Source organism: Carassius auratus, chromosome 15 (genome assembly GCF_003368295.1).
Source record: "Carassius auratus strain Wakin chromosome 15, ASM336829v1, whole genome shotgun sequence".
Taxonomy (NCBI): domain Eukaryota; kingdom Metazoa; phylum Chordata; class Actinopteri; order Cypriniformes; family Cyprinidae; genus Carassius; species Carassius auratus.
The window spans coordinates 9,725,353-9,737,568 of NC_039257.1; the positions used below are offsets into that span (position 1 = coordinate 9,725,353).

Here is a 12,216-nt window from a genome sequence, read left to right on the forward strand (position 1 = left end):
AAATGATGAGAAATAAAAGATTGCAATGACAGTATTTACAATGAGAGTTTAGATGCGGGTTTTCGCCACTGCCTCCCTCGTTAAATTTTTTAGGCTTAGCCTGGAATTTAGTTCTGCGCTACTAGACACTGCCAAGCATGCGTTTAGTAACTAACTAAAAAATTTTTATATTTTAACAATTATTTCATGGGTTGATTTGTCAACCTGAGGCTGTAAATAAGCAATGCCATTAAGTCTGTAATGACACTGGTTAAAAACATCCCAGACTTGTCAGATTGCCTCAAAAAGCAATTTCATGACTGTAAAAGGAAACCATTTTCACTAATACGTGTTTGCCATCTAGTGGCCACTGAGGGATCTTTTGATGGAAAATGCTTTAAGAACAATAAAACAAGCACAGAAATAATATCTAGACATTTAATTGTCAATTAGAGCATGGACAATCAATATCAGAGTATCCTGTGACACAGACAGTCACTGTCATGTTATGCTTCCACTGCATTCAGTTCCTAACTTCCTGCCTCTACTCCATGTCAATGTCACAGAGGGCCGGTGGCGGCTCTCTCTTGACCCAGGACAGAGGGGCGGGGACATAGGGGTCGTAGGTCCAGTGCGGATACACTCTCTTGTACAGGTTCATCAACACTGTGTCCTGAGAGCGCAGCTGATTGTCAAATACACACTTCATGTGGCCGTGAGTACCTGCGAAAGCACACAGATAAAATTGAGTCAGTGGTACACAACATTCCACATTTTTTAAGAATGTACTTTGTTTTTCTCCCCAATTTAAAACTAGACTAGCTAATATGTTTTATTACAATCATTTAAAGTCCTTATATTATTATTTTTTGTATATCTGATATACAATTACCAATATTGTTTAAGCAGTATTATTTACAAACAATACTGATTTGTTTTGTATTACACGTTTATTTTTATTGCCATACCAGGATCTATGGTTATTTTCATGGCAAGATCAATGTATTTTAAAAGAAACAAATCGTAGCAAGACTACTTTTGTATAAATATCAAATTTTTCTGATTTATTTTTTAAACTGTTATAATGTTATAACTACTAATAATAATGCTTCATTTAATACACCAAAGTATTTTTATTATTATTAACTATTAGTAAAATGTCATGACTTCATGATAATGGTTGAACTTAATTATTTTATAAATAATAATAATCCTGGATCAAAAATAATCAACAATTAATAATAATAATAATAGTCATTGTATTCTTGAAGACACTTCATGTTAGTCTTTTGCAATTGATAAAAAAGTTATAAAAAAAAAATCGAAAGGGTTTAATATGTATTAAAATCTTAATAGCCAGTTCATTAAATGTTTTTGTTCACAATATTTCGTTTCTTACCTAATGCTTCCTTGATGTGTCCTCTTCGTCCCCATTTTGTACGTAGTTCTACTGGCTTAAACCACAGAATATCATCTGCAAAAGAGAAACGCTTTAATGTAGCGCTCAAAATCATTGTTCAATCTCTGCACTCACATTTATGTAAACAGAGGAAATGACTAACGCCTTCCTTCTCACCTCTGTTGAAGAACATGTAACGGACCACAGCAGAGCGCCGATTGATTTTGAAAGGGTGTCCGCTCAGCACGATTCTCTTCAAGACCACGCGCTGAGGATCACAGCTCAAGAGAGTACCTGTGGCCACCAGGTCCTGCATACCTGTGGTAAACGTAAAGCAAAAAAGCTTTAATCACATGCTGTACTGGTGAAGGCAGCTCTCTTTTTGAGTTCAAATGTTTTGTTTGATTCTCCCCACCATTGTCTCTCTGTTTGAAGACCAGAACACCAGCGGTGGGGAAGGTAATGGGAGCATAGACAGACATCACTGTAGGAGCATCAGGACGCAGAAACCGCTCCATCTTGTGTTTATCAGCTAAAAAATAAAAACATTTAATATAATTGAAGGCAGTTATTAGGACTCAAACCTGTGAGATACATCATGTGAAAAAAAAAAAAAACGTGTTTAAAAGATCTTATTTTTAGACAGACACGACTTATTCAGAAACAAATCAACCATAGTCCTATAATAATTCTATAATGAAAGACATAAATATGAAGAACATCATGATCTCTTCTTACCAGAAGTGTGCTGTGAGAAGATGGCTGAAGCTCTGAAGCGTCTGAAACCGCACTGAAACACCAGGTCTTCTTTAGACTTCACTGGTTCTGTGTTGCTCGGGTGATGCCGCACCAACATATGCATCACTGACATCTACAAAATAGACCATTTCAATACACACTATGATCATTTGTGAAAACATTGCCTTTAAACTGAACAGTACTACTGTATTTCAAAACACAAAAATTACTAGTACATTTAACCCTTTTGGAACCTTTCGGTATGTTGCACGCATGTACCAAATGAGTAAATGCAATATTTTGTATGCGGAACATAGGTACATTTTCATGTTTCCAAACAAACATATAAAGTGGCGAAAGTCTCCGCGTTCAGCGCAAATCCCGCCCTGCAGCTGATTCTAAGTCCGGTGACACACTGGCTGCGTGGCGTTTCTGCTGTGTGTCAGTTGCGTGACACCTGCTTCGCGTTTTCTGTGTCTTTACACACCAGAATCGTGCCTGACGCGACGCTGGTGCGCTGCTGCTGCTGTAGGTGACATAGAGGGAGGCCGACGACAGACCAGGATCTTGTCTTCATGACAACAATATCTATACTTCATGTTGAGCATAAATATAAAGCCTACTGATAAAGGCAAAATAGACTATGTTTGACAGGTGCAATATGCCAGTGTGTCACCGACCTAAGGTTTTCAAAAGGCATCACGCGAGTGTGAACATCACTACAACTAGGAAAAAAACGGTTGTAATTCAAAAGCAGCTCCCATCGGCATTTAAACAGACCAACGCAATAACGAAATCTGAGCAGGTCTAAAAACTGAAACTGTTGATGCTGCACTTTACACTTTGGAAAAATTATATATATATTTTTTTAAATATGAGCAGGCCTATAAGCTGGGATTGGTAATGCTGCACTGTAATCGTAGTTATTTATTTATATTTTTCATTATATTCTATTATATGATATTGGTTTGAGACTGAGAGCATTTTATTTAGTGAAGAAATTTGCAGCAGTATTTTATTTCTTATTTCAAGGATCCTCTAAGCTGTAAGTACCTTCTGTTCATGTGGCAGCAGGGACACTAGAACTAATGGTTTGCCGGTTTGAAAGCTCTCCATTACTGAGGGAGGAACATCCACAATATGAAGAGTCACGTACCAGCCTTCCTGCAAAAATAAAAAGTGGATTTCCAAAATAAATTCCTTTGGTAAACAGTGAAACAGCACAGTTTCTGTGACAAAAACAAAGATATTCGTGAGAACTCTCTAAACAACATCCCTTTCACTCCCTTCCCCCCCCCCACACAAACCATTGCTCCTTCCTCCTCACTAGCGACATCTGCTAGTATTCGGCGGCGCATGCGCTCAAAGTTCTGGAACTGGTAGATGCGCGAGTAATCAAGAGGCAGATTCTCCAGGGGGTCCCACGGGGAGGAACGGAAACTCTTCAGACCTCTGAACTTCTGAAACCTGGACGTACAGAACAGACTAGTCAGCAGATACATACACTAGTCTAATGCCATTCAAACGTTTGGCGTTTTCGAGCAAGGATGCATTGAATTGTTCAAAAGTGACATTTAGAATGTTACAAAAGATTTCTTTGCAGCACAAGATTGATAAGAAATGTTTCATGTGCATCAAAAAAGCATATTAGAATGATTTCTGAATGATCATGTGACACTGAAGACTGGAGTAATGGCTGCTGAAAATTCAGCTTTGTCATAAAAAGAAAGTTATTTTAAATTGTATACTGTTTTATTGTATTTTTGATCAAATAAATATAACCTTGGTGGGCATAAAAGACTTTCAAAGAATGGAAAAAACTGACCCGATCTTTTGAAAATAACCAATACAGTTGGGGTTACCTATACTGGATATCATTCATTTGTGCTTATTTAAATATATATTTTTTATATTTAGGTTGACATCAACTAATTTAATCTTTAAAAACACTTAATAATATATTTTTTTTATATATTTGTTATATTTGATAACACACAGGAGATATCCAAATAATCATCCACATTTTCATAGTGAACATTAAAAGAGTGATTGTTAATTAAATATATGTATATTTTTTAACCAAACAGTACTGAATTTTAACACTGGCCATTAACATGCAAATAATTATCAGTTATCATTAACAGCAAATTTTAACATCTGCTCATCCCTAAAGGCTGTAAACTCTAATGCTATGGAAAAGATCTCATTCATAGTCATTTTTGTGTTCCCTGGACAAGACAAAAACATAAGTGTGAATAAAATAAGACAGACATTTTATTTTCATTTAAAGTTTCCTTTTCATATTTCAAACATGGACAGGTACAAGGCTGGAACTGTCCTGCATCTCACCGTGTCTTGGCTGGGACATCTAGGGGAGTGTCGACTTCATCGGGGAACAACTCATTGGCACGTGCCTCTCTATATCTCCTCAGTCCCTCTCCCTCCTCGGCTTCGTCCAAGCCTTCGTCATACTTCTGATCGGGTCCGGTGGAACTAATCTCCTCCTCCTCCTCTTCTTCTTCTTCTTCTTCCCCATCGTCATCATCTCCTTCAGAAGCGCATTCAGACCCAGCATCCTTAGAGAGGAAGAGAAGCATGTAAAAACATTTCTCTAGACATACATCCACGTAGAGTCTAGCAAACCCAAACAAAACACGCCACTTCTTTGAAGTCCACTAAACAGACAGCGGAGTGACTAAGATGAGGGAAAAGGACAAGACATACCGCTGGGGTGCATTAACCCCCCTGTGGGGTCAACCTGCAGAACAATCGCAGGTGCAGTAATAAAAATAATCTTTGTAATCATCTGTAGTACCACTTCCCTATTGTTAACATCTTGCATTGAAAAGTCTCCTTTGGTGCGCCCCAAGACTTCAAACGCATGCTAATTATGATTAAAGAAAATAAATGGACCAGAGCTTCCATACTTGTCAAGCTTCCCCTTGTTCTTTCAAGCCCAGCTGGTATAAATAAATGGCCGCCCCCTCCACAAGTCTCGACAGGAAGTTCTGTCCAAAGAGCAGGAAGACTGAAGGCTTCTCTCGGGACTCCCTCTCCAAACACTATTGTTGCGTCGAGATGCCTGGCACTAAGGCCAAGCAGCAGACATTGAGAAAACAAACAGTGCCTCTCCACCACAAAGCGCACAGTCACGTATGCACTGTTCCCCCCGCGCCGTGCCCACCCTCCATCTCATCCTTTTGACTTAATTTAGACCTTCAATCATTATGGGTTTAACCCGCTTTTGCCAAGCTTGCTCCTGATTGGTCGCTTCTGCTGCCACCTCGCAGGTCGCCATAGCAAAAGATATACAAAACAAAACCTGCTTTCTTCCCAGGGTGTCATTGTTTATAGAATAAAAAGAACCCTACAATCAGGCATGTGATCAGCTAAAGATGAAAAACAAGGAAAACATTTAACCCCCCCAAACAATAACAGAAATTGTTTCCTTCCGATTTACACAATTCACCTGGGTCATACACGTCAAGTCACAAATACTGGAAATTTGTATGGTATGGAAAATTCACATCTAAAACCGGTGTCAAAATAATAAAAACCTACCTGAGATTCATTATCACCATCCATTTCATCTTCCATCATCCCATCTTCATCATCATCATCATCAGCACAGCTGTCAATGTCATTGTCATCCTCCTCCTGCTCAGCATCATCAATGATCCATGTGGCCTGGTAGTCAGACGTCCCCTTTGGTACTTTCATCACTCTCCTTTTCTTTCTGGCCTCTTAATATAAATGAATGGATCACATCAATGTCAGTATTGCCCATACAGAGGTTTATTATTTTCATTTAGGTCATTAGTATACATTCCTGCCACCTACTGCTATTGGTGGGTTGCACTGATCACAAATGAGATCTATTGCCATTCTGTGTTGAAAATCCATAAATTTTCCTGAGCTAGGAACAAATGTTCTGGAGAAGAAAAGTCTTTGTATACGAGTTGCAGTAGCGCATAATGCGTCATATCATGAACAAGATGAGAAGTTAACAAATTGTGATCTGCAATTTCTCTGAATGCAATCATTTATACCCTGTATATGGGCAGAAACAAATCATATAGAACAATGAAGCCACTCGCACTAATATTAACATCTTGATGACGCTTGACTAAATCATCTCTTAAGAGCTGGAGCAGATATATTATTTTATACTAGATGCTGCAATATTGCATTGCAGTAACTGGACATTAAAAAAATTAAGTTCCGGATTTCTATTTGATTTGAAACTGTCAGTGTGTAATTGTATTTTACTGTAACTTATTTATAATAAGAGTTTAATTGAATTAGCTTTTATTTTTTTATGTTTTTGGCTTTTATTTAAATTTTTGTTTCTTTAAATGACTGTAGTTTACTTTCATTTTTAATAATACTTAAATATCACTAATTATGTTCCAATTTATGTTTATTTCAGTTTTTAATTATTTTCCAGAAAATAAGTTTGAAATTAAACTGATTATAGTTTAACTTGTTACAAAGGCAACATTTCTAACAAAATGTTTTTAAAAGTTTGAATTATCAATAATTCACATGGTTTGAACAGGAGGATAAAGTACCTTCTGCCTCCTCCAGCTCTGCTTCTGTGGGCCACGTTTGCTCCCCATCCATGGGATCCACTTCTGCCTCCGCCTGCAAGCTCTCCCTTTTCTCAGGGTCTGCTTTCATCAACACCCGAACATCCCCATCACCACCATCCTACAGGACACGTACAACGACAAAGATAAAGAAAAATAAACCAATAAACACATACGATAAATCAATGAGGTACCACAAATGAAGTAGTCAGTCCACAATTAAACTAAAAATACTACATGATAGCACATTACAGGCAACCGTAATATAACTGACCAATGAGTTTTCACTGAGGGATTTTATTTGGTGTTTCTCAACCATTTATACTGAATTAAAATTAATTATAAAAGTGTTATTTCTAAAACTGCAATAGGCATTTTTACAATCAATATACTAAATCCTTATTAATTCTTCACACTTGTAATAATAAATCCTTCTTATTAATCCCTTTATTAAGGGGAGCATTAAAATTAAGGGCATCATTAAGTCTTTAAATTAAAAAGACAGTGGGCTTCAAATATTGTTGTGGACAATATGGGGCCTTGGAGTCAAAGGGTTTAAGAATCAGTGCTTTTCTCACTTGTTGAGCCTGGTTACGGTATAGTGTTAAACTTGCAATTTATGAATAAATGAATGAACAAGGTGCACACTGATAATTTCCAAATCCTCTTGTGAAATGATGAACAAATAAATGACAATAAAGCCCTATTTCAACAAAATAGTAGCCTCCTAACCATCATCTCGACGTCTCTTCCTGGCTTCCCCGGTCGAGGAGCTGCTGTCACGAGGGGTAGAGGATCTGCAGGAGCATCGATCTGGCTAAGCTGAAAGTCACCATGACCTGTGATATGCACAAGCCTGTTGACTTGCAGAGGAGAGCCTCGAATATATCCTGACACACAGAGGGTCCCTAACCCTGTGGCTGGGCCCCCTGTCCCATTCTGGCTGGTGTTTGGTGTATATGTGGCTCTCTGAACCAGTAGGTGCGAGCGGCGAGAGCGGAAGCCCAACCGCCTCTGCTTCTGTCCTGACAGGTGCCTCAGCAAAAGAGTAGCATCCTGCTCGCTGTCCACAGGAAAGAGACGCGCATCTGGGAAATGAGACTCTACCAATCGGGACAGCACTCGCCGAGACTCAGTGCGTTTCTTCACCGCTAGATCAGCCACTCCCTGACACACCAGTGCTGCAGGGCAAAGAGGAAAAGTAGTGATTCTGATTGGTCAATTGGGACATTCTGTTGAATATCTGCGCATAATGACTGTATAAACTGTATAACAGATCATTTCCAAACATATTTTACCATGACTTGGCAAGCCCTGTGCAAAGAGACAGGAGAGGCAGTATTCTCCATAGCTGTCCCAACCTTCAGTCGACTCCAACACAAACACCAAACTGTCTGCAATCTTTGCCACATCCAGGAGGGCATGCAAGTCAGCTGGAATGAGTCAAAAACACGATTTTTACAGCCTTTAATCATAGCCAAAAAAAGTGTGTGCCTTCTTAACTTACCCCTTGAATTACAGAGAAAAACATAACAGAAAATACAATACAGATATTAATAGAAAATAATACAATTCTACACACCTTTGCCTAAATTTATTTTAAATAAAACAATTTAAAACTAAATTTATCTTTAGATCTGCTAAAAACAATGTTTAAAGGTGTTATTAAACTATAATAAGATGACTATAAAGATAATCAAAATTTAAAAAAAAAAGGGAAACCAGCATGCACAATAAGAATAATGAACAATATCAAATATTAGCCTATTAGCAAATCATTTTACAAAATTGTTAGTGACTTTATTCAACAACTAAAAATATTATATTATTCAATATATTGCATATGAGAAAAAAACTGTTCTGAAAAAGATGTCTGGTCATAATTACTATACTTCAACGCAATGCAATTAAATTTATACATTTGTGTCAAATTTCTACACCTTTTTGGAAGATAGTAAAAATCTTATTAAACTGATCAAAAGTGACAGTAATGACTTTAATATTGCTGCAAAAGACTACACATATCGTGGATTCTACAAATATACTGAGCAGCACAAGTGTTCTCAACACTGATAATAATAATAATAATAATAAATGTTTCTTGAGCACCAAATCAGCATATTAAAATGATATCTGAAGGATCATGTGGCACTGAAGACTGGAGTAATGAGATTAAAGTGTTAGACGGTTGAAATTCCATTGTGCATCACTGGCATTTATTTACCTGTGTCTGGCCTGTAGAAAATGAATCGCTGTTTAAAGCGGGGGAGAATGAGACCAAAACTGTCCTTGGCCCCAGTGACTCCTTGATCTTCATGTACCACACCACCAACTCCTTCACCTCTCAGTATTTTTGTGACAGCCCCGGCATCCACTCCTGCATGAAGGGCTATGACTGCCACCAGATGAGGGGGTCCATCCCTGCTGCCCAGCTTCCTTTTCTCTGTCAACACCTGTCACCATCATCAACACCCAAAAAGAGACGAGTTAGTCAATCTCCAGTCTGTAAACCCTGTTGAAGACTAATGTTTACTTTATTTACCGAGTCTTTTTTGTTGCGTCGCAGCTGGTTGGCTTTGTTTCTACGGTCCATTTTCCTCATCTCTCTTCTCTGTTTCTTGGTGAGAGCCATGACAGCAACTCTACCTATTTACGATGTATAGAGTCACGTTTATTGTCTCACACTTAGCATTAATGCACAAATATGTATGCTATTTAAGATTGACACGAAACAGAATTTGTATGTAAGAATAGTATCTAAGAGAAACGTTTACTGCCAATAATGAAAAAAAAGAAGAAAAAAAAACATCTTAAACCAGACTAAGTTGGTCTCTCAATCGGGTCAGGCTGGTTTTGGTGACGCTTTGAGCACTTTTGATCTGTTCAGACTGAGACCAGCTTAAATCAGTTAACAACATCAATCATCTAGGCTGGATTTTGTCAGAAGAGCTAAACGTATGAACTGTATGCACAGAAAAACTTTAAGTCTCACTGATCACGTCTCGGGTCTTTAAACACGTGTTCAGTCAGACAGGCTCTGCCCACGTGACGGTTCCCGCGTGTGTATTTTTTGATAAACTCATCAGACATACCCTTGTTCTCCCGCCCGATCTCGCCTTTAGTTCGGTGTTTTCCATGCTTGTGCTGTTTGTTTTTCTGTTTAAGAGTTCCAGGCCTGTGCGCCTGCTGCTGCTCGCCTCCTGCAGCCATTTTCTGTCATGCCGCACATGTAAACTTTAATGACGTCATATCCACGCGCCTGACTTTCCTTCTGCAGAATCGTCACTGAGTAATAAAGTGCGCGCGTGCCACCTACTGTTGTTCCGCTGCATCATCCTCAGACAGAAGGGTTTTCATCTCATTTACCAAAACCTTTAGTGAATCTTATGACATGAAAACTGTCAATTAACATTTTTACTCGCAAAATTTAGTTTAAAGGAGAACATATTTTTATGACTACTTAGATTTTTAGCATTATTACTTTATTTTATTTTTTTATAAAAATGCAATATTGTGGAGAAAATTTTTATTTTATTTGTTGTTAATATATTATTTATATTGTAACAAATTTGTAAGGTATTTAATGACAATTGTTAGTATGCACCATTATGGTAGTCTGGATACTCTGAAATTGTTAGTATGCACCATTATGGTAGTCTGGATACTCTGAAATACTCTGGATATGTTTGCATTTCTTGTACTCGAACATAGATGCACACACATTGTTTACATCATTAAAATATCTGCAAGGTCTCAGAGCTGTGGTGTAGTGGTTAGTGCCCAATTTTATGCACATGCTGGTTCAAATCTAGCATTATATGCTGATCATTTTTTTCATTTTTTCTCATTTCATTAAACTATAAATATAAGTCTGAAAACCCTGAAAACCTAAATTCCCCTTTCTTCTTTGGAAATAAAGTGTGCTAAAGCACACATTAATTTATCATTACCGACTATGCAGGACATAGCTTGTCTCGTGAGTTTTTCTTTTTTTTCTTATCTTTTCCTTGGCAATTTCATTTCATCATGGTTTCTGAATCATGTTTTTGGGTTGTATTTTTGTTTTATATCATCATAAACCCCATGAAACAAAAAAAACAAAGAATTGTGTCATCAACATATAGTCATCGCCTATTTTATAAATAGATTTTCCATATAGGAAATCATAAATTATTCTGAGCACAAAAAAAGCCCTTTTAATACCATCTCTAAGCATCTGATGAGCACCAAGAGTTATTCAAAGTGTATAAGCCTTATGAAGTCAAATGGGTCATTTAGTCTCTAGAGAATTTCTTTGTTGTTTTATGTTGAATCACTATAACACACCACAATGTCTCTCTAATGACATCAACAGGATGAAGCATGGCTCTTTAAATCCCATTCATAAAACAGGCTCCATAAGTCTCAAAACCCTCTGTTAGCCTGGATACAGTGACAGCATCCTGCATTGTCATTGGCTGGGAGACACAGCTGCTTCAGAACCAACCCAGAGCTGGTTCTCTCTGCTCTGTTTATCAATTGGTTGCTTGCAGGCTTGTTGACATCACTGTAATAATTTTGCCCAGGGATCAGCTTTAACCTCTTAGTGATTTATAACAATGATGATAACCAATATTAAGCAATACCCATAAAACCTACAGCTCTTTACATTTTTAGGTTTAAACTGTGGTGAAATGTGTAAGTCTGAGATTACTGTATGCTTACAACAGAGGCAAGCTGTAATCCTGTTCATTTGATTTGTATGACTTCTGCTCTACTTGTCCTAGTTATCTTCAAGTCCATCTGTGTGAGTACTGGTGAGTTTTCAAACTTCATACTTCAGGCACAGAAAAAAAAAAATCATCAAGATAATTTAGGGATTTTTTGAGGAGACAGCAGCAGCAGCAATATATGATTTGTAAGGCATTTGTTAGTTTAGCATATGGGAGTATCATGATCATCATAATAGGTAAATATCCAAAAGACTTCAAAGATACTCCCATATGTATATAAACTGATAGCTTCCTGTGATACACTTTTAAAAATGTATTACTCAAGAAATTCCATCAAACGTAATCATCATGCTGAAAATGCATTGCAACACTGCAGCCACTTCTTTTCAAGGAATCAGGTTTTATTACATTTTCCTCTGATTGTATCTGTGTTTATCTCTCCAGAACTGCTGCAATTACAATTACAATGGATTAGGGTGGGGTGTCTTAATACTTAAAAAATAAAATAAAAAATAAGAATCTAAATCCTTACAGAGCTTTGGCTTTCCTCATAGATTTCTGCAGCCCCAGCAAACAAAACCTTAAGTATTGACAAAGGACATATTTAAGTGTATAGATGTTTATTATAGGGGGGTTAATGCTCTGTCTCTAGGGGCTGGTGGGAGTTTCCCACATTTGGAGGGCGGAACTGGCGTTTCACGAACCAGGATGAGAGGAGGAGGGCAGCATTGGTCCAATTCTTTTTAGCTTCATGAACCGGTTCAAAGAATCAGATTCATAGAGTCGTTTGAGTCGCCAG

At 37.6% G+C, this 12,216-nt stretch overlaps 1 protein-coding gene across 1 annotated transcript; it reads right to left on the reverse strand.

Annotated features, from left to right (window-relative positions):
* Positions 1 to 403: 403 nt before the first annotated feature.
* LOC113115006 (pre-rRNA-processing protein TSR1 homolog) lies at positions 404 to 9,956 on the reverse strand. Its single transcript, XM_026282190.1, has 15 exons — positions 9,798 to 9,956; positions 9,248 to 9,351; positions 8,930 to 9,158; positions 8,004 to 8,138; positions 7,438 to 7,886; positions 6,688 to 6,826; positions 5,678 to 5,859; positions 4,466 to 4,692; positions 3,424 to 3,583; positions 3,170 to 3,280; positions 2,117 to 2,249; positions 1,794 to 1,910; positions 1,556 to 1,696; positions 1,379 to 1,453; positions 404 to 702 (listed from the first exon to the last, which is right to left on the reverse strand). Exons 1-15 carry the CDS (start codon positions 9,913 to 9,915, stop codon positions 524 to 526), a joined length of 2,499 nt encoding a protein of 832 aa, XP_026137975.1. The 5' UTR covers positions 9,916 to 9,956; the 3' UTR covers positions 404 to 523.
* Between the last annotated feature and the right edge of the window lie 2,260 nt (positions 9,957 to 12,216).

Bases quoted from the DNA above. Each gene is read 5' to 3' on its own strand.
- LOC113115006 (XM_026282190.1), bottom strand. From the start codon at position 9,915: ATGGCTGCAGGAGGCGAGCAGCAGCAGGCGCACAGGCCTGGAACTCTT. The intron at 8,139-8,929 runs GTAAATAAATGC...GACTCATTCCAG, and splicing joins TTTCTACAGGCCAGACACAG to CTGACTTGCATGCCCTCCTG. The intron at 6,827-7,437 runs GTTAGGAGGCTA...CGTGTCCTGTAG, and splicing joins GAAGAGACGTCGAGATGATG to GATGGTGGTGATGGGGATGT.